This window comes from Aotus nancymaae, unplaced genomic scaffold (genome assembly GCF_030222135.1).
Source record: "Aotus nancymaae isolate 86718 unplaced genomic scaffold, 86718_ANA_hifiasm-v0.15.2.pri h1tg000033l, whole genome shotgun sequence".
In the NCBI taxonomy this organism is placed as follows: Eukaryota; Metazoa; Chordata; class Mammalia; order Primates; family Aotidae; genus Aotus; species Aotus nancymaae.
Genome location: NW_026988447.1, coordinates 47,107,216 through 47,130,661, shown reverse-complemented (window position 1 = coordinate 47,130,661; position 23,446 = coordinate 47,107,216). Strand labels below are relative to the sequence as shown.

The 23,446-nt window shown below is 36.2% G+C and overlaps 1 protein-coding gene across 2 annotated transcripts in view; it reads left to right on the top strand.

Moving 5' to 3' along the window:
- The first annotated feature begins 2,354 nt into the window (after positions 1 to 2,354).
- The window catches only part of MYOZ2 (myozenin 2), a 48,095-nt gene continuing 27,003 nt past the window's right edge, over positions 2,355 to 23,446 (top strand). The window contains exons 1-4 of one of the 2 annotated variants that reach the window (XM_012473045.3): positions 2,355 to 2,528; positions 2,696 to 2,798; positions 3,063 to 3,152; positions 17,554 to 17,723. In XM_012473045.3, the coding sequence (XP_012328468.1) occupies positions 3,077 to 3,152; positions 17,554 to 17,723 (246 nt within the window). In that variant the 5' untranslated portion in view covers positions 2,355 to 2,528; positions 2,696 to 2,798; positions 3,063 to 3,076. The remainder of the gene's footprint in view (positions 2,529 to 2,695; positions 2,799 to 3,062; positions 3,153 to 17,553; positions 17,724 to 23,446) is intronic. The other variant, XM_012473044.3, reaches the window with a different exon arrangement.

The window sequence follows — 23,446 nt, the reverse complement described above, 5'->3', positions numbered from 1 at the left end:
TTAGAAGCAATTGCAATAGTTAGCTAGATTAAGTAGATAGCTAGATAGGTTTCTCATTGATACCTAATTATAATTTCAATGCAAATGTTTGTTTAGAAGCAATTGCAGTAGTTAGCTAGATTAAGTAAATAGCTAGATTTAAGTAGCTATCTACAACTTTTAACATTCTCTTTCTCCCTTTCTTTTTTTTTTTTTTTGAAACAAGGTCTGGTCTCCCCCAGGCTGGAGTGCAGTGGCTTGATCATGGTACTGCAACCTCTACCTCCTGGACTCAAGTAAACTTCCCACCCCAGCCTTTGGAGTAGCTGGGAATATAGGTGCATGCCACGTACCTGGCCTGTGTGTGTGTGTGTGTGTGTGTGTGTGTGTGTTTGTGTGTGTGTGTGTGTGTGTGTGTGTGTGTGTGTGTGTTTGGTAGAGACAGAGTTTTGCTAGCTGGCCTAGGCTGGTCTCAAAGTCCTGAGCTCAAGTGATTCACCCACTTTGGCCTCCCAAAGTGCTACAGTTTACAACCTTAAACTTACAATCCAATGATCAGGCACCATAATGTGTAACCTATTTCAATCTTATAAAATACAACTTTTCCCACAAATAGCCACCATCTTTATATATTCGAGCGACTGTTCATTTGAATTCCAAACTCATGCCAAACCTTTAATGCATTCTGCAATTAATCTCCAACTTACTGAACCTTTAGAATTGTACATAACATAATTCATTCACTCATTTAATGAATATTGAGTGCTTACCATGTACCAGATACAATTCCAACTGTTGAAAGTACAAAGCCCAAGCCATTATAGGGTTCATAGTTAGTAGAAAAAAGAGATATCAGATAGATAGATGATTAGATAGATAGATACATGAAATAATGTTGACATGTTCTTAGTGAAAAAACTGGATTGTCACTCAGCAACCATTATTTCCTTTGTTAGTAAATTATTCATGAATTTTAACTGGGTTCATGACCATCTAGAATAGAAGCTACACTTCCCAAACTCTCTTGAGTTATGTATGTATATGACTAAGTTCTGCCCAGTGGGATGTAAACAGAAGTATGAACAATATCAGACATGTTCTGAAAGGAAGACAGTGTGCCCTTCTCATTCTTTTTTCTTTTTCCTGCTGGTTGAAATATATGCATGCTAACTGGAGCTAGAGTAGCCAATTAGGCCCAAGGGTTCTGCATTTTAGGGATAGTAGAGCAAAAAGTTACAGGGTAATGAAGCCCTTGATAATTATGTCAATCATGCAACCCTCAATTACTACCTCCAGACTAAGCTTACCTGTGAGAGAAACATCTTCCATCTTTTTACAGTTCTGTTTTGGGGAAGTTTCTGTCACTCCCATTTTACTTTTATCTTAACTAACAGAAAAGTATAAAGAAAACAAAGCAGAGTAAGGGACTGGAGAGTGGCACAGAGTGATATTTTAGACACGGTGATTAGGGATTTGATGAGGGTGATTTGATGAGGGATTGTTATCTGAGCAGAGTCCTGAATGCATGACTATGTCATGAGAGTAGGGGGAAAGTATGGAAGGGGGAAATAGTAAAAGGAATACAGTATCTGTTTTCATTTTGGAAACCAAAATTAACATAATGATTATCTGTTGAGGATACTATTTCATCCAGGAAAAGGCGGAAATAGTAAAAGGAAAAGCCCAGAGATGAGAACATGCTTTTGTGTCCAAGGACCATCTAGGAGGCCAAATCTTTTGAAAGGCAAATCTTTCAAATCTTGTTATGCCTGCAAATGAAAATCCTTGACCCTACACATTGTAGAGACTGGTCAACTTTGCAGGGACTGGTCTCTGTAGAGTCTCTTCAAAAAGCATGACCCAGTTATGAGTCTAAGCTTTTACTCAACTTCATGGCTCACCCTCTCATAGTCCATTTCAAAATGTTTCCTGAGTTCACTATTCAAATACTACCCACTTTTCTGAACCTAGCATGAGTTCTCGCTACAGCTTAAGAACTGGCTCTATTGATCCCCCCACTTTGCTTTCTTTCTTCTTGAATCTACATAGATAATATTGTCTATATTGTTCATTTTCATTATGAATAATCTATCATTCTATTCTAATTCATGTATGTGTCTGTTGTCACCTCAATTAAGATGTAACATAAGAGCTAGATCTTTAATAGTGTTTAAGTCCCTTTTGGCTACTATCTGTTCGAACAGAAAGTGCTCACTTTAAACTTTCTGCATGTCTAACAAAGATTTCATTTAACCATCTCACAAACTAGAAACACAATGGAGAGAACCTAATCTTTCCCTGTTCCTCCCTTTCGCCAGGAAGATATGAGTAGCTAAAGTATTTGGTGCTATATATAGTCAGTTGATGTCAGCTGAATGCCAGTCTCTTCAGAAAAGCTCAGTTCCCAGTTTGAGTTGGAGTAGGGACCATGCTGTCCCAGGTTCAAGGATAAAAACCATCAGGCCCAAGTGCCATCCATAGTCCATCTCCAGAATCTTCCTCCACAAACTGGGATTCATCCCCACTGAAAAGCACAATCTATCAGCAAGGTGAGTATGCTGTTTCCTAGACTGTTTTATTAGTCCGTTGTCCAAGGAGATCCAGAGTTATGACTCATAAATGGGCGCTCTCTGCTCTAAAGGGCAGCTGTTGAAGATATAAAAATGCTACCACCAAAGAATTCTGGTTTAATCTGATGTTTTCTTCATTCTTACAGTTTGCTGGAATTGATGGAGTGTGATGCTGGTACAAATTAAGGCTAGTGAGGAGACAATGATAGATTAAAATACTGTGGAGAAAAGAGAGGGAGAGGAAAGGAGGCCAGAAATTTCATTGTTTCTCATTGCCTGATGATCATTGTATTAATGTCCAAATAAGACTGGGTCTCTGTTCACTGTGACATTGCCTGTCAATGAATAACATGCCCTGTCACCAGATAAGGAATGCATATTGAAGTCTTTCAGTAGCAAGCGATAATAACTTTTTAATAAAGAACAAAGATGCTGTCTTTCAAAACAGTGATTATGAGACACTACAAATGAGTTCTTCACATTGCTTCAATAACGTCCCTTTGTTTTTAACAGGGAACAAAAAAACCATGCTATCACATAATACTATGGTGAAGCAGAGGAAACAGCAAGCAACAGCCATCATGAAGGAAGTCCATGGAAACGGTATCAATAAAAATCCTTCGTAGCATTAATATGGCTCAGCATAAATGTGGCTCCTTCCTGATGTTGTTTAATATTCCATAATTTACTTCCTTTAAATTCTTGCTGTTCTGCCATAACAACCTGGAGCTCTAGGGGGTGTAGGAAAGCCTATGGACTAATCCTTTTGTAGTCATCCTTTCTCATTTGGAAGCTATTTTCAGAGGAACAACTGCTCTAAAAGGCATGAAGCAATCTGACAGCTGATGTACATTCTGCTTGGCTTGTCTTCCACATTATAAGTTAAGATCACTCTCAATTCCTTTTTTTTTTCTGGACAAGTCTCATGGAATGTTGTCTTCATTGTCCATTCCACACGGTTTAGCTTGATTTTTTTTTTTTACTTTACATCATACAAATCACTCAAAATAAGTTCTATCATCTTTTTTATAAAGCTATTAAGTTGGAATTTGTATTTATTGCTTATTGTTTAACTCTATTGCTTATTTGTTTAACCCTTCATATTTGGCAATTGATTTACTAACATATTTTGTGTGTGGAGTCTACTTTGATTTGTAACTTCTGAGAAAATATAAAGTTATTGTGGTCTCAAAGCTTATGACTCAAAAAGTTTTTGATATTTATTACATGTAAGGTAATATTTCACCCTCTTCTTTAAATTCTAGTAAATAACTTGAGAAAGCAATGCTTTATAACTTACATTTCGATTCTTATAAAGGAAATCCAACTTTTGTTTTTGAACAAAGGATAGCATCAATTTTAAAAGTTAAAAAATATTCAGGTCCTTTTAGGGGTGGATTTGAGCCATTCCAGATATATTTGTGGAATTTTCAGAATTCCTCCTTATTTCCCCTCTGTTGATGAGGAATGCAGCCTTTCCCCATTACAATATTGAGACCTAGAAGCTTGAGACCTGGGAACAGTATTGAGCGTAATGTTTTCGTATTTCTCCTTCCGTAAAGCAAGCTGAACAGAACCAGACAAAGACTTTTAGATGCTCCCCACACAATGTAGTCATAACTAAGAGGTCCTGTTAAGTTGTTTTCTATTTTCTGCAATACAAAACTCCTGTAGTGGATTCAGCTTGGTTCTCATATTTTACTATAATGTCAAATTATCTTGGAATACAATGAAAATAATTCTGAATCAGATACCAGAACTGAATTCGTACCAATCCAAAGTTCCAAAATTCGTGCCTCTTTTAAAATGTCATGCATCTTTGTATTTCCTGCTTCAGGTAGTTTACTTGAAATTATTTTATAGCTTTCCTGATCAATAAGGCAAAAATCAGATTATCACTGGAGTTTGAGACAAAATTGTTTATCTTAAAATAGACTTTTGATGTTATTATTTTCTAATGGCATCCTAATCATAAACCAATCAGTGCATTTAATGTATTCCCAGACTAAGTCATGTGTTTGAGTCTACTCTGTTAGCTCTGACATAGATCTATAAGAGTAAGAAGTTTTATTTTTCATTTTTACAAACATAACTATTGCTTTTATGAAAAAATATTTGATATATATATTGACTATATATCAAGACGGGGAAAACACTCAAAACTACTATCTCACCACCAGTAAATACTGGTCATCTAAAGTCAGCTGAAGCCCTGCCTCCCATGTCACTGGATGAGTTCCAATCCCCTTAAGGGGAGTCACATGCTCTGTCTTTATTTGAATGTCAAGAATTTCAGATAACGTGGGGATAATCAGACTCTTTCCAAGCTCAACCCAGATGAAATAACTTCAGTACTATGAAACACCGCAAATATTTTTCTTCTCTTATTTCCTCTGACATTTTATATGGAACTTTACTATTTGTGTACAGCATGATGTTTAGAGATCCGGAGCCAGGGGAGTTTAATTTTTTCTAAGGATGCAGAAATAAGACATGGATTTTAAAGAAACTTTTTTGGGAATGATCCTCCAAACTTTCAAACATATTGCAGCAGTAAAAATCTGGATAATTTAAGATAGAGCATGCAACTGCTTCGATCTTAATTGTAAGACTAAATAAATTAAATTTTGACTGTATTATTCTTTATAAAGACAAATGAAAAAGGATGCTCCAGTCCAAACCTCCTTCTCTTATCTTCCCTCCTCTCCCCTTGTGCATCAGAATTTTTTTTCAGCATCATAAGTCATCTAATTTTTATTATCACTTTCTAAAAACATTTAGCTTGGAGGAGTATAAAATGTGACAATGAGTTGGCCAAACCAGTTGTTGTCCTCTTAACATTAGGTGAAATTCAATCCCATTCATGTAGGGGAAAAAGGCTGCAGTCAGTGAGTCTTTAAGATAAATCAGTAGAGAAATATAAGAACCAGGAATGGAGAGTTTTACTTTAAAGGCCTTATTTCCTCAGAAGGAGAAGTAATCTCAAAGAATTACTGAAAAATTCTCTTCATATAGATTATAATGCTAACTGCATAGAATGAGTGAGAGGTGGATAACTCCAAGCCTCTACTAATCACACCCCCAAACTGTTGCTCATTTTGGATCCATTGTGATTTGGTTTCAAATTATATACCAGAAGCAAATATACCATACTCCCAACAAATGACTACTACAAAGCATCCCAAACACGAAGACTGCCTCTTTTAGATTTACCTTCCTCATTACCATATCATAGTTCTGATTACCATCATCATCACCTTGGCAGTAAGCAGAACTAATGGTAAAGCTGTCTTGGTTACCGTTGTAATACAAACCTCTGTGCTTTGTACAAACACATCTCAGCCACAGTTGTTACCATCTAAAAAGTGCTATTGTAAAAGACAAAACATACTTTGCCATTATCTGTGCATGAATTAGTTGTGGAGATGAGAAAGGATGGCCTCTATTAGTCCCTACCCATGAGCCCTGTGCAATTTACCCCTAAATCTATACATATTTTCTAGTATTAATCATATTTTTCTCTTGTTCAGTGACTCATATGAAACTTGAAGACTGATAATTAGGAAGGTAAATCTAAAAGTAGGTAGCCTTCATGTTAGGGATGCTTCACGTGAAACTTGAAGACTGAAGGGAGAGAGGTAGGAAAGGATAAAAGGATAGGAAGTAATATAACTGATAACGAGGTGGGGCAATCAGAATGAAATAAGGAGAGGCACTCTAAAGAAACTAGCATCTGTTTAGGAATGATGTTCCCTGACTTTATGCACGGATATTGCTGACAGTTTAGAATAAGAGCTTCATAAATAGAGAAGACCACAGTGCCTCATTAGTAAGCTTCAGTCACCCTACTGTTCTCTCACCTGGGTTCCAGGAGGGCTTTTTTAGTATGTTTTTTTTTTTTGTTTTTTTCTTCTCATGATTGGGCAACAGCTTTCCTCAGCACACAGAAGAGAACTGGGCAGACTGTTTTTGTAACTTCAGGAAGAGAGCTTAGCTTTGTGGTCTGAAAACAGGAAGCCCAAGTTCTAAATAGAGTGCTGTTTTAATGTGGTACCAGGGGTCCTGGGTTCCAGACTAGACATCAGATTTTACATCAGAAAATGAGGAAGTCTGGATTTGCTGATACATCTAATTGTAAAATGCCATGATTCTCATTTACTGAGTTATGTGCAGAAGCCAAACATCAGTGTGTTTGAGTTTCTCCATCAGTAACAGAGGAAATGATAATATTGACATGAATTGGAAGGACTCTGAAAAAGTACAAAATCTAGAATTTCAGATGAAAGATGACATGAAGACTGCTTTTACTTTTCTTGTAGGAGCATATCTTAAACTGTAAATAATCAAATCTTCAATATAAAGTGAGATGCCAAAAAGGCCTATAATACCTCCTATCAAATATAAAAGTTTGTAGAAAAAGAACTTAATGGTTTAGTGTACAAGTTTGGTAATTTTCTTTTGTTTGTCTTTTACATTAGCATTCTCATAACCCCAGGAAAAATAAGAGCTAGAAAGATTTGTATGTTTTATTTTGAAAACTGGTGTACAGTCATATCTTGTGAATTCGTAAGTTTTCTGAGCATCTAACCTCTAAGAAGGCACTCCAGAAAACTAGTACAAGAGAACTAGGCTAAATTGTATTTTACACCTAAGTTGAAATTGCAGAGTTCAATTCTAGCTATATTATTCCATCATCCTAGCTTTCTTTGAAACCTTTCTCATGCAAATACGTTTTAGATATACATCCTGTAAACAGTGCTAGATTATTCTGTTTATATAATTCAATACATTGGTAATCTCATTTTTGAATGTTTGTAGATTTATACAGTCCTTAAATAACATTTTTATTAATGACAAATTTTTGAAAACTTTATAAAATAGCCTTAGAACTCAAATCAAGACAAACATATGAAATTAAAAAAAATCACAGATGATATTCAAAATCAACTTTTTTATGTAAAGATAATTATCACAGAAGTTTTTATCAACTGGAGTTTTAAGGCATTATCCAAAATCACAGTCTGGACTCTTATGTGTTATCTATAATATGTACGTATATGTTACTTTATACAAGAACATATTTTATGGACTATTATTCAATTACATAGGCCAACTGTCTAGGGACAGGAGGAAGAGTTCTGTGCAAATGCAGATAATCAATACGCCCACCCTAAAGCAAATAAGCTTCAGCTAGCTCCCTTCCAGTGGTTTCACCCACTCTATCAGAATTGCAGTCGCCGGTCAATCATGGTAGAAGAGTTTTAAAAGGTCTTTTGTCTTACTACAATTATTTCTGAGTGTCTTTGCAAACTATGGATTAGATTAACTCTTCTAACTGAAGTTCTGGATCAGTATAAATGACACCAATAGGAGAGTACACCTAGCAATATCATATTTCTTTCTTTCTTTCCTTTCTTTCTTTCTTTCTCTTTCTTTCTTTCTTTCTTTTTCTTTCTTTCTTTCTCTCTCTCTCTCTCCCTCCCTCCCTCCCTTCCTTCCTTCCTTCCTTTCTTTCTTTTTCTTTCTTTCGAGATGGAGTCTCTCTCTGTCACCCAGGCTGGAGTACAGCAGTGTCCAAACTCAGCTCACTGCAACCTCTGCCTCTTGGGTTCAAGTGATTCTCCTGCCTCAGCCTCCCAAGTAGCTAGAATTACAGGTGCCCACAGCCACGCCCGGCTAATTTCTGTATTTTTTTTTTTTAGTAGACATGGGATTTTGCTAAGTTGGCTGGGCTGGTCTTGCACTCCTGACCTCAGGTGATCCGACTGCCTTGGCCTCCCAAAGTGCTGGGATTACAGGCGTGAGTCACCACGCCAGGCCTTGTTTTGAATAGATGATCTAATGCCACAAAGACAACCTTCTAAGCCATGAAGGCAAGGATATGTATCCTGAATTAAACGTGTCATTTATCAAGCATCAAGATTAAACACACCATTAAGACCCTGTACAAGGGTTTGCAGTGAAGGGCAGGGAAGAGCTGAACTTGGAATCTGTGTGCTCAGCTGACAGAGTTCTTGACTCTGAAAGTTTAAGTGATGAGAGTGATCATGAGTTAGATTCCTTAACTCACAAATGGTTCTGAAACCCTTGCTCCAGCGACATCATAAATTTAATCATTAGAAGGGAAGAAAACCTTGGAGAATCTTGTTTATGTGTTTTATATGTTTATGCAAAATATTCCTGACACTGATGTGTCCGTTAGTATGCTATTATATATTTAACAATTGGTTCTCAAGTGAGGCAGCAGTAGGGATGTTTCGATTTGTAGATTTCACCAGTTTCTGTAATATAAATGCTCCCACCATGGCCAAATGCAAGCTACCACCACTAAAGCACTAAATGCAGAGTTAGAAAGAGATGTGCAGCAGTAGAACATTACATATTTTCACCATACAGATACAATGGCTATAAATAACCTCAAGAGCATAATGTCTCTTCTGTCTTTTATAGTCTAAATGGTACGTGCTATTTTGAATCCAGAATCAAAAAGTTGAAATATCTCACCCTCATCACACAGTCTAGTATGTTGAGGGATATTCATAGACACACTAAAAAATAAACTTGCTCATCCTTCCATGGTCCAAACACTTTCAAATAAACAAGGGTGAATATTCCCTATAGAACTCAGCAAAGATGATGAGTAAGTCCCAGGAAATAGTTGTAAAATACTTCATGTACTCTGCTCTGTTCTTCTTCTGCCTCTTCCATAGGCTATTTCTATCATTCCTGGAGACTGCAAAGCACAGCATTTTGTTTTGTTTTGTTTGGGTATACCAGAGAGCCAGGTAGAGCTGTTCTGCATTGTATTAGGAAGAGGTATAAAATTTTTAAAACATTTTTAATAATAGACTTTATTTTGTAGAGCAGTTTTAGGTTTGCAGGAAAGTGAAGGAGAAAGTACAATGAGTTCTTGTATAAACTTCTTCCCTGCTGCTGTGTCCTCTATTAATAGCATCTTGCATCAGTGTGTATTTGTTACAACTGATGAACTAATATTGATAACTGTTGCAGTCCATTTTGTGCTGGTATAACAGAATACCTAAGACTGGGTAGTTTACAATGAACAGAAATTGGTTCATGGTTCCAGAGGCCAGGTAATCCAATATCAAGGGGCCAGCATCTAGGGAGGGGCTTTTTGCTGAGTCCTCACATGGCAGAGGACGAGAGAGAAAAAGGGGCTGAATTCATCCTTTTATAAGGTCACAAATCCCACCCATGAGGGTGGAGGACTCGTGGCTTAATTACCTTTTAAAGGTCCAAGCTCTTAACACTGTTACAACGGCAATTAAATTTCAGCATGCGCTTTGGAAGGGACAGACATTTAAACCATAGCAATAACCAAAGTCCATAGTTTACATTAGGATTCGCTCTTTGTATTATGCAGTTCTATGGGTTTTCTCAAATGCAATGTCTTATATCTGCCATGACAGTGTCACACAGGATAGTTTCACAGCCCTAAAAATCCCGTGTGCTCCACTTACTCATCCCTTCCTCTCCACCTTTCTCCAAGTCCCTGGCAGCTACTGATCTTTTTCCTGCCTTCTAGTTTTATCTTCTCCAGAATGTCAAACAGCTGGAGTCATACAGTAAGTAGATTTTTCAGACTGGTTTCTTTTACTTAAAAATATGCATTTAGGCTGGGCGCGGTGGCTCACGCCTGTAATCCCAGCACTTAGGGAGGCCGAGGCGGGTGGATCACGAGGTCCAGAGATCGAGACCATCCTGGTCAACATGGTGAAACCCCATCTCTACTAAAAAAAAAAAAAAAATACAAAAAATTAGCTGGGCATGGTGGCGCGTGCCTGTAATCCCAGCTACTCAGGAGGCTGAGGCAGGAGAATTGCCTGAACCCAGGAGGCGGAGGTTGCGATGAGCCGAGATCGCGCCATTGCACTCCAGCCTGGGCAACAAGAGCAAAACTTCGTCTCAAAAAAAAAAAAAAAAAAAAAAATATGCATTTAAGGAGACCATGTTTTTTTCATGGCTTGATAGCTCTTAATTAAATTTTTTATTTTGAGAATATTTTAAAGATAACCGTATTTTCACATGCAGTTGTTAAGATATAATACAGGGCTATCCCATGTGCCCTTCCCCAGTGGCAACAACTGGCAAAACTATAGGACAATATCACAGCCAGGATGCAGTCAAGACATCACATTTCCACATTTCCATTGCCATAAGGGTCCCTCATGTTGCCCTTTCATAACCATACCCACTTCTCCTTTGGCCCCATCTCTCCTTAAATGCTGACCAATCACTAATCTGCTCCCCATTTCTATAATTTTTCTTTAATTTCAAGAATGATATATACATGGAGTCATATAGCATATAGCCTTTTGGGAGTGGCTGTTTCATTCAGTGTAATGCTCTAGAGATTCACCCAGGTGTTCTCAATAATTTGTTCCTTTTTTTTGCTGAATACCATGCTGTGGATGGACCACATGTTTTTAATAGTTTATCCACTGAAATACATCATCTGGGTTGTTTTCAGTTTTTTATTATCAGGAAGGAAGATGCTATGAACATTCTTGTATATAATTTTGCAAGTACACGAATTTTCATTTCACCGTGAAAAATGTCCAGTATTGCTGGGTAGTTCTATGTTCAGTTTATAACAGAATTTATTAAATTGTTTTCTAGAGTATCTGCACCATTTTACATCTTCAGCAGCAATGTACAAGTGACCCGGTTTCTCTACCTCCTCACCCGCAAATGGTGCTGTCATCATTTTTTATTATAGACATTCTGATAGGTGTATGGTGATATATCACTGTGCTTTTAATTTGCCTTTCCCTAGTGACTGATGATGTTTACCATCTCTTCACAGGCTTATTTTCCATCTGTATGTCTTCTTCAGTTGAAATGTCTCTTCATGTTTTGCCCCATATTCTAATTGGATTGTTTGCTTTTTCATCAGTGAATTTTGATAGTTCTTTATTTATGCTAGACTGTTTTCAAGGTTATATGTTTTGAAAATATTGTTTCCCACTCTGTAGCTTGTCTTTTCATCCTCTTAGCAGGGTCTGTCTCAGAGCAAAAGTTTTTAATTTCGATGATGTCCAGTTTACCAATTATTCCTTTTATGGATTGTGATCTTGGTGTTAAGTTTAGTAACTCTTTGCCTAGCCCTAGGTCCCAAAGATATGCTAATGTGATTTTTCTTCCTTAGCCTGTTAACATGGTGAATCTTTGCCTAGCACTAGATCTCAAAGACATAGTAATGTGATTTTTCTTCCTCCGCCTGTTAACAATTACATTGATTGATCTTTGAATAGTGAAACAGCCTTGCCTCCCTGGATTAAACCCCACTGGCTCATAATATAAAATACTTTTTATATATTGCTTAATTATATTTTCTAACAACATATTAAGGATTTTGCTTCTATGTGTATGTGGGATATCATTTTGTAACTTTTTCTCTCTGTGTGTGTGTGTGTGTGTGTTGTTTTTATTTTTTATTTTTGTTTTTATTTTTTTTGAGATATGGTCTCACTCTGTCACCCAGGTTGGAGTGCAGTGGCCTGATCTCAGCTCTCTACAACCACCTCCCAGGCTCAACTGATCTTTCCACTTCAGCCTCCCAAGTAGCTGGGACCACAGGAACGCACCACCATGCCCAGCTAATTTTTTTTTTTTTTTTGGTAGAGACGTGGTTTCACCATGTTGCTCAAGCCTGCTCAAGCTCAAGTTCTCAAATTCTTGAGCTCAAGCAATCCACCTGCCTCGGCCTCCCAAAGTGCTGGGATTACAGGCATGAGCCACCCTGCCTGGCCTGTGTGTGTTGTCTTTCTCTGGCTTTGGTATCAGAGTATTATTACCTTAATAAAATGAACTAGGAAGTGTTCTCTCTTCTATTTTGGGGCAGAGATTATGTAGCATTGGTTATAATTGTTCTTTAAATGTTTGCTAGAATTCTCCAGTAAAATCATTTACATCCGAAGGCTTTTGGGGGGCTAGAGTTTTAGATTATAAATTCAATTGCCTGAATAGTTACATAATTAATCAAGTACTTATTTCATGTTGGATGAACTGAGGTTATTTGTGCTTTTCAAGGAACTGGTCAATTTTTTCTAAGTTCTCTAGTTTATGTGAATTTATATGTAGAATTGTTTGTAGTATTAATATTCTTATTATCTGTTTGCTATCTGCAGTGTCTGTAATTATATCTCTTATTTTCTTCCTAATATTATTAATTTGTATCTTCTCTGTCTTTTCTATGTTAATCTTACTAGTGATTTATCAATTTTACTGATCTTTTGAAAACCAGCTCTATACTTCATTGATCTTCTCTATTGTTTTTCTGTTTTTTATTTCATTGGTTTCTGCTCTTATCTTTATTATTTCTTTTCTTCTTCTTGCTTTGGGTTTATTTTGTTCTTTTTTTACATTTTTGAGGGGTAGACAGTTTATTGATTCGATACCTTTCTCTTTTTTAACTGTGCATTTAGTGCTATAAATATTCCTCTCAGCACTGCATTAGCTGTGTCCCATAAATTTTGATATGCTGTATTTTCATATTCATTTAATTCACTGAATTTTTCATTTTCTTTGAGACTTCTTTTTTGTCCCACTAATTATTTAGAAGTATGTTGAGTAGTTTCCAAATGTTTGGCGATTCTCCTGTTATTGTTCTATTACTAATTTCTAGTTCGGTTCTCTTGTGATCAGTGCTAGTACTCTGAATAATTTGATCATTTTAATTTGTTGAGATTTATTTTATAGCCTAGGATATGATTTATCTTGATATATATTCCATGGGCACTTGAAAGAAATGTGTGTTCTATTGTTATTGAATAAAATATAAATGTCAAGTCCTAATGGTTGCTAATATTGTAGAAATTTATACTCTTACTGCTCTTCTGCCTTGTTCTATCATCTGTTGAGATGGGGAGACTGAAGTTTCCAACTATAATTGTGAATTTGTCTATTTCTCCTTTTAGTTTTACATTTTTTACTTTATTTTGTAGCTCTCTTTTTAGTGAATATAGATTTCTAGGTAACCTTTGTGGATTGACACTTTAATCATTAAATAATGTCGTTCTCTGTCTCTGGTAATTTTTGTTGCTCTGAAGTCTATTTTATCTGATATTAGTATAGCCACTCCTGCTTTCCTTTGGCTTTTGTGATTGATATGTATTTTTCCATTCTGTTACTTTCAACTTGCTTATAGAGTTATTATAGGCTGTGAGTTTCTTGTAGGCAGCGCAGTTCAACAAATCATAGTTGGTTTGCTTTTAATCCAATCTGACATCAACTGGTGTATTTAGATTATTTACACTTAATTTATTAATGTATTAGAGCTTAAGGATATAATTTTATTTTTAGTTTTCCTTTTGTCATCTCTGTTTTACATTCCTGTTTTCTTTTTTCTTTCTTCCTGGGGATTAGTTCAGAGTTTCATTTTGGTATAGTGTTTTCAAATGTATCTGTTCACATAGATTTCAGGAATTGCTCTAAGTATTGCATTATATACGCATAACATTATATATACATTATATGTGCATTATCTAGGCATAACTTATCATAGTCTATTGATGTTGCTACTTCACCAGTGAAAGTGAAGTATACAAAATTTATCTACTTTTGGCCAGGCACAGTGGTTCACGCCTGTAATCCCAGCACTTTGGGAGGCCAAGGTCGGTGGTCACTTGACATTAGGAGTTTGAGACCAGCCTGGCCAACATGGAGAAACCCCATCTCTACTAAAAATACCAGAATTAGCTGAGCATGGTGGTGGCAAGTGCCTGCAGTCCCAGCTACTCAGGAGACTGAGGCAGGAGAATCACTTGGACATGGGAGGCAAAGCTTGCAGTGAGCCGGGGTCATGCCTCTGCACTCCAGCCTGAGTGACAGAGTAAGACTCCGTCTAAAAATACCCCAAACAACAACAACAAAAATTATCTACTTCGATGTCTTTTTATCCTCTCCTGTTTATAAAGTAATTGTCTTAAGTATTGCTTTTACATACATTTACATCAGTCAATGTTATAATTTTGACTTCCACAATAACATATGAATTAGAAAGCTCAAGAGAAGGGAAGCCTATTGTATATATCTATATTTCTGCTTACTATATACCTTCTTTATCACTGATGTTCCAGGCTTCCCTCTTTTATTGTTTCCTTTCTGTTTAAAAAACTTCATTTAGCCGTTCTTTTAGGGTAGGCTTTCAAACAACAAATTCTCTTAGTTTTCGTTCATTTGAGAATGTCTCAAGTTCCCCTTTATTCCTTGCAGGATATTTTTCACTGAGTATGGGATTCTGGGTTGACAATTCTTTTCTTACAGCACGTAGAAAAATACTATACAACTCCCTTTTGGCCTCCACAGTTTCTGATGAGAAATCCACTATTATTCTGTTTATTTTCCTCTTATCAGTAAGTTGTTCTTCTCTGATGGCTTTCAATATTTTTTTCTTCGTCTTTAGTTTTCAGAAGCTTAATCATAAGTCTTGTTGTGAGTTATTTGGGTTTATTATGTTTAGAGTTCTCTTAACTTCTTGAATCTGTAAGTTTATATCTCTTGTCAACTTTTGAACGTTTTTCAGCCATGATCTCTTTGAGTATTTCCAGCTTCCCCTTCTTTTTCCTCTCCTTCTGGAACTTCAGTGACATGAATACTATATCTTTTATTATAGTCCCACGAATCCCTAAGAATACTTTGTTCATTTGTTTTCAAGTTTATCTTTCTCTGTGTTGCTCTCATTGGGGAACTTCTATTATTCTAGTAGTTAACTGATTTTTTTCCTTTGCCCCCTCCATTCTGCTATTGAGCCCATTCATTGAGCTTTTCACTCAGATTATTGTATTTTCAGTTATAAAATTTTTATTTGGTTCTTTACATCTTTTATTTCTCTACTGACATGTTTTTTTGTTTTGTTTTTTGCTGCTACTGATGGAGTCTCGGCCAAAAAAGCTTTCCATGTAAAGAATTTGTTTCAAGCAGTCTCCTAACTGCTTTCTGAAGCACTGTTTTAAATTATGGGTGCTTTAAAATCTTCATCAGATAATTTTAATATCTCAGTCATCCCAGTGTTGGCGTTTGATTTTTTTTTTCATTCAGTTTGGTATTTTCCTAGTTCATTGTATGGTGAGTGATTTTCAAATTTAAGCCTGGACATTTTCACGTTACGTTCTGCGATGCTTGCTCTTATTTAAACCTTCTTTTTCATCTGTTCTTATCTGACACCGCTCTAGCAGAGAAAGGGGTGTGCCAATTCATTACTGCCAGATGAATATAGAAGTCTAGGTTCCCTATTTGGCTCCACTGAAACTTGAGGGGAGCCTCTTTGTTATTGCGGGGAGAAGACAGGAGTTCAGACACCCACATAGTCTTCACTAAGACTGCATGAGGGACAAGGAGCTAGTTACTGGCCAACAGGATTGAAAGTCCCAACTTCCCACTCAGTCTCTCTGACACCACCCTAGTGGGAGTATTGGAGAACTTTGTTACAGCCTCACAGGGTGAAATTCTGGGTTCCCCTCAAGATCTTAATGTGGGTGAGAATGAGGTCAAAGTGTTTTCTGTGGCGCTTAGCTAAAGTAGAGCGGCTACTGTCTAAACATTTTCTGTCTTGCAGAGGCAGCTCCTTTCCCGGTCCTTTAGCTGGAGAGAACAGCCTTTTGTTGGTACTTTGTTTGCCTGCACCTCTTGGTATTTTGGGTTGCCATCATCTTTAGCTTCAGTCTGAAATTTAGGAGCTAAAAGAAAACCCAGAGTAGTACCACCATGTTGTTCCTTGGGTCCTGGGGTCCCTAGCTCATCTGCCTATTTCTTTCCACTTTCAGAGTCTTCTAATTTTTTTAAATTTATAATGTCTGACATGTGTAGTTGCACTTAATAGCTGTATAGGAAAAAATACATCTACTTCATTTTCCCAAAAGCAGAAGTCTTGACATTATGACTTTTATAATTAGCTGACTTCTCTCCATGTAATAACAACACAGGTAAAGTAATTTTTCTTTCAAAAGAAAAGTGGGGAGGAAATTTAACAAGTAATTGTGTTGTTTTATTCTAAATACTCCCATAAGCTTAACTGTTATCGTTAATAGGTCATGTTGTCAAAGAATGTTGCCCCAATCAATCAAAATATTTATTTTCCTAATGGCCTGATTTTTCTTCCTATGCATTTAATGGTAGTCAACAGTGACAAAAGGACTCTGTGGGTATTACAGAAATATATCACTGATTGAAGAAGCAAGTGGAGGGGTTTCATCTCTTTTGGATTTTGGAAAAACTGTTTAGTAACAGAAATAGAAAATAACACTGATTTACTGAATGTGTGTAATTTTAAGGTATGAGAGACACAGAGACTCAAACCTAAAGAAAATGCAAACCATAAAACAAATAAAGCAGAATCAAATATATGTGATGCAGTGTTATGGGAATACAGAGAATGAATGAGTAATTATGAATAAAGATTTTAGGTAAGAAATTAACATAAATGGCAATTAATTAAGCTGGATTGGGGAAACAGTTCATTCAGTACTTATCATCTGTCTACTTTATGTAGGCTCCTCAGTGCCAGTTGCAGAATAAATAGTATTTTGACAGAGTCTGGGAAATGGGGTGGGGTGGAGTGGGAGGGCAGGCATTTCAGTAGGAAGATAGCTAAAGCTGACACATAAAAATGTGGAGAGAAAAACAGATTTTATGAATAAAACTATGAAGCAATGCTATTTGAAAACTCATTCTGTATGGAAAGACTAAATTGCACTAACAGTAATTACAGCTAACTTCTATTCACTCTATGTGCCAGGTACCAGACTACATGCTCATGCTTTACATGAAGCATTTTTATTTCATTCTCATATTAATGCTTTGCAATAGGTATTAGTATTATTAGCTCTACTTTAGAGATGAGGGAACTGAGGTTTAGAGAAAATAAGTAACATGTTTATGATCATGCAGTTACAAATTGGTGGAATTTTAGAATTATGAAATTTAGAATAGCATTAAAAATGCTTACCTTGGGATTTTTATGCATATGAATATTGTTTTACAGATGTTGATGGTATGGACCTTGGCAAAAAGGTCAGCATCCCCAGAGATATCATGTTGGAAGAATTATCCCATCTTAGTAACCGTGGTGCCAGGCTATTTAAGATGCGTCAAAGAAGATCTGACAAATACACATTTGAAAATTTCCAGTATGAAACTAAAGCACAAATAAATGTAGGTATAACTTGAATATGTGGTATCCAAACGAATGAGCAGTATTTCTAAATTTGTATGTTTGACTAGTTTCTCAAGCGAGTATTCTATCTATCTTCTATCCACTTATTCTGTTAGGCTTTTTTTTTCATTATAATGAATAGTTTAGGTGGGTGAACAAAAGAAGTATTATGTATGATATGAGTACACTTTGAGTTCAATAGGGACATTGTAAGTTTGTAGATTTGGCACTGAGGAACTTGTCTGTCCCACTAAGAGGAGGGAGAGGGAATGGAGAGAAGTGGTATTAAAAGTTTCCATGGTCTTATCACAACCTGTTACATGTTTGAGATGGAAACACTTCCAAAGCACATAGAGCTCCACCAGTGAGGATAAGCATTTTATTCGCTGAATAAATCTTGGCACTGAAACATGCCTGGAACTACAGACACATTCAATGTCCTCTCAAAGCATTTATTCCACATTGTGTGTGGAAATCTGGTACTCATTAATACAAAACTAGTTTGGATATAACTCTTTGGACAGAGATTTCCTTAACTCAAAGCTAATAAACAAACAAAAATTAATTAAACTATGTTTTACATATTGTATTAACATTACATTCACTAAAGCTGTCATTTAAAGAGATTGTAGAGGAAAAAGTTGATAGTAGAAAGACAACCAGCTTTGGGAAAATGGCTTTACAATTCAAAGGGCTGGTAGCATGAAGAATCAAAAAGGAACAGTGCATTGGTCCTAAATTTGAAAAGATCATGGTGACTTCAACAAATACCTTTTACTTACTGAGAGTTTCTACCTACAGCTATGAGAAGTCTGTAAGTTTACTTACAAATGTAAGTCCAAAAACTTACCAGCTGCCATTACTAATAAGTTGTTTTGAATGGACAGCTCACTTCTTCGTCTTTTTTTTTTTTTTTTTTTTTTGAGACAGAGTTTCGCTCTTGTTGCCCAGGCTGGAGTGCAATGGTGCAATCTTGGCTCACTGCAACCTCCTACTCCTGAGTTCAAGCGATTCTCCTACCTCAGCCTCCCAAGTAGCTGGGATTACAGGCAGGCACCACCAAGCCCGGCTAATTTTTTGTATTTTTAGTAGAGACAGGGTTTCTCCTTGTTGGTCAGGCTGGTCTCAAACTCCCAACCTCAGGTGATCTGCCCGCCTCAGCATTCCAAAGTGTTGGGATTACAGGCGGGAGCCACTGTACCCGGCCTGAACAGCTCACTTCTTTACAGCAAACAGACTAATATCCCTGATTTATTTTACTATACTTACTAAAACACATTATAGAAACTAATATCTACATCCACAAACACCAAAATTGTGTGTTCCATATTTCTAGTTTCCTTGTTATGTTTTTTGTTAACAGACAATTTTGAGAGGACACTTAACAAATTTTCATATTTGTAAGCATTCTTCAACCATCCATTGATTAAATCTAGTTTTAATTGTGAATTCAGTTAGCCATCAAATCTTACTCAACTGTAGTATTTATATTTGTGAGGAATGATTTTTAATTGAAGTCAATGTACCTTATAAGTATTCCCAGTATGCTCTTATTAAAAATTATCTTGTAAGTATGAGTTAAAAACAATCCTTATCCCATCTGATGGAGTCTATGTAATCATATTCTTTCAATAGTGACAACAGAGGAAACTCTCTATGGAGTAGTACAAAATAAGGTGGCTTAAGGAAGTCTTTGAAAAGTCATCTACAAGTTTAGACGTTTGAATAAATGAATAATGTCAGTTTTTATAACTTCCACTTACATCTCTAGGAATAACACTTTAACTATAATTCTGAAGAAAGGTACAATAAGATTTAAAATGTCTCTAGGAACACAGCATATTCTCTTATCACTTGTATTTTAAATTATTGACAATAATCTTATGTACCTGTGGTCAAATGTGTTCTAGTTACACATAATATATACAACAATATGTCTTGACAATTTTTCACTATTCCCAGAAGGCTGGGCACTGAATAAATGAAATGGCCCCAAACAGGTTTATTGAAATAAATAATTAAATATTGATAAGTAACTCAGAGCAATCAGCAATAATAATGTATGCAATAAAGTCGTATTTTACTGAGTTACATAATATACTCTGAAGTCTGATGAAATTTATTCTTCGTTCAAAATAAGGAAAGTAGTATTCAAGGAAGTATGTTCATTTGACTTAAGCAACTCCATAATAAAGAAGACTGAAACTCAGCTGTCAGAATTCTAGAGTTCTTGGCACCAACTCCTTTCATGGTGTAATTAAAGGAAACTCTGGCCTGAGAATCAGGAGACTTTTGGTCCTGGCTCTCCCACCAACCATGTGATTTAGAGTTGATTCAGAAGGGTTTTCTTATTTATTTTTTATTTTGCCTTTCTGGATTTTCCCCCTTGGTTTAAAAATGAAGATACATACTTCGATATACTCTCAGGTGCCGTCTGTCTTGAATGGTCTCTGTGTTGCCTGATCTTAATTATAAAAAATTACCTGCACAATAAATCATTAAGGAAGATAGTCACCACATTGTAAAACAACACATTCACTTTGTCAAGGCTCTAGATTGCAACTTGAAATGTTGTTAATATGACAGGAATTCAAAATATAATATTAGACTAAGATCGATTCCCATTCACATTCATTTATACTTTTGGCAAATATTTATTGGGTGCCTATTGTGTTCTAGATGCTATGCTGCAAGCTCAAAGATAAATAGATACAGGCTTTATCTAGTGATAGAGAGACCAAATGACATTGAAAGATAAGAGAGCTTTTATTTACTTACAATCTAGCTCTTGAATGATCCTTATATGATTTATATCACATTAATCTAATTTATTGACTACATTTTCTGGAATATATTGTCAAAGTAATAATCTAATTTAGCTTTAGAATTTCTTATTCTAGTATAGTGCTTAAGACCTCATGTAAGTGAAAATAGAAACCAATCCCCGTTAATGCCATTTGTTCAAATACTACCATTTTAGAAACAGAAAAAATAAGTGTAGCTTTGAATTCTACTGCTGAGGGACACTGGCAAATTCAAGCTGCATATAGTTTCTATGACACAAACAATAATAATAGTAAAAATGTGTTCCTAAAAAGAAATGAACATTGCTTGCTACATGAGCCAATTTTGAAGCCCTAGTTCATAAACCAAGCTGTATCTTTTGTTTTTCTTTTTTTCTTTTTTTTTTTTAGAAGGAGTCTCACTGTTGCCCAGGCTGGAGTGCAGTGGCATGATCTTGGCTCACTGCAACCTCTGCCTCTTGGGTTCAAGCAATTCTCCTGCCTCAGCCTCCTGAGTAGATGGGACTACAGGTACTCACCACCACGCCCAGCTAATTTTTGTATTTTTACTAGAGACAGGGTTTCACCATATTGGCCAGGCTGTTCTAGAACTCCTGACCTTGTGATCCGCCTGCCTCAGCCACCCAGTGTTGAGATTACAGGTGTCAGCCACCACGCCTGGCAGAACTAAGCTATTTCTTAACCAAAATGGCAAAATGGAGATGGATGAAGAAAATAGGCCACTAAAAATAAAGTAAAATGGAAGAATGCTTTATGATAATTAAAATTCTCTTCTTATAAATTAGTGCAGAAGGATATCATACTTTTTGAATCTCTGGAAATCTTACATACTACTGGGAAAAGGAGGAGTATACTGTAAAAAGTAATTCTGAAATAAGACCACACTAAATAATTGGAACTCTAAATTTGTATTTGCTTTGTTCAGAAAATAACTTCTACCATGTATTTGGCACAAAGCATAGAACATACAAAGGAGCCATCTTTTATTTCTATTGATATTTCAACAGAAATCATGTAAAGCATCTTCTGTATGTGTTTTTAATTTACATATTCATAATCTATAGGATGTCACATTAGTTTTGTTTTCTTTAGGGTCAACTTAACTGAGATAAAAAGAGACATATTTTCATTTGTCTTTCCAACTTTTCTGAAGGGAATTGCAGATGATGGAATGCTATGACATAAGGCTTATAATTATACAGGTTACTACCTAACTATTATAAGGCTTTGCTTGTATACTTAATGATGGTGTAGAGGTATTGGGTGTCTCCTGATAATTAATGACTAACTAGAAAGAGTTGATTTTCCTGCTCATCATTAATCCCCAGGAAAAGGTTACGGGTTAGTATTACAATTCCTAGAAATTAATGTAGGTGGAATTATTTGTAAGTTTAGGGGAAATTCATTTCATGAATACATTCTAGGAACTTAGAAAATGTTATTCTTTGTGCATTATACATTTAAACTTCCCAAATTGATGTCAAATGCCTTTTTATTTATAATTAAAGTTCTCAGGAACTTTTTACTTTTTAAAGAGGTAGTATAGGTTTAGAAGTAAAACAAAAAGATACTAATCTCATCAATTATTAAGTCCAGCACTCAAGATAGGAGCTGAATTCAAATTCAAAATGTTGTATTGTACACGCACACGTGTGCGCACACACAATGCCTGAGGCTGGGTAATTTATAAAGAAAAGAGGTTCATTTGGCTCATGGTTCTGTGGGTTGTACAAGAAGCATTGCATCAGCACCTGCTTCTGGTAAGGGCCCCAGGCAGCTTCCACCTCATGGCAGAAGGGAAAGGGGAGCTGGCATCACATGGTGCGAGAGGAAGGAAGGAAGAGAGAGGAGGGAGGAGGTGCCAAGTTCTTTTTAACAATCAGTTCTCATAGGAACTAATTACTACGAGGATGGCACCAAGTCATTCATGAGGAATCCACCTCCATGACCAAACACCTCCCACTAGGCCCCAACTCTAACACTGGAAATGAAATTTCAATGTGAGATTTAGAGGGGACAAACATCCAGATCAAATTGGTGGCCAACTAGACTTCAACCAGATTATAAGTAGGGTGGGGACTCCAAATGACATAAATGCAATACCAAAATCCAGGTAACAAGAACAAGTAAGAAAGAGCATGAGAAGATGGCATAGGTTTTATTGAAGAATTGCGATAATGCAGACTATGGAGACATTTCCAATAGAAGATTGTTAGTCAGAAAGAAGAGGGAGATTCTAAGATGGGTCTTAGAGGAAACAAAGAACAGAAAGGATGGCATTCCAAGCAGGTGAAACAACTTGTGGGGCTGAGGAGGGCAGAGGGTAGCAGTGGGGAACTGGCTTGTGGAAGTTTACAAGGAATGAGAGATAATATTTAGGAGGTGAGTACAAGATCTTGATTACCAGGCAAAAGAGTTTGTATTTTATTCACTAGGCAATTAGGAACAATTTCTAAAGATTGGGGTAATGCCATACCAGGATTTGTATTCAGTCTGACTGGAAGGGAAATGCTTGGTGGAAAATGGACAGAAGGTAGGTGATAATATGATAAAAGTGTGAACAATGAGGAGAACAGGTGCATGAAGACTAAAGTGAAAAAAGAAGTTGACATTTTAAAAAATTTCATAGTAAAAAAGAGTCAAGTGGATTTGGCTATTTTTTCGCTAAAAATTCAGCTAATATTCACTGACTGCTTGTGCTATATAAGGCACCATCTTAGGCTTTGTAAAATAAATATAAGCAAAATGAAATTCCCTGTTCTCAAGTAGCCAGCAAACTAGTAAATGAAACAGGACACAAATATTATTTTAAAGGCAAATGATCCGGGATCAGCAAGAAGAAAGACAAAATTTTTGATTTGAAGGGGAGGAAGAATAAGAGAAGGGGGTGTTCTTTAAATTAGGATGGATCTGACCGT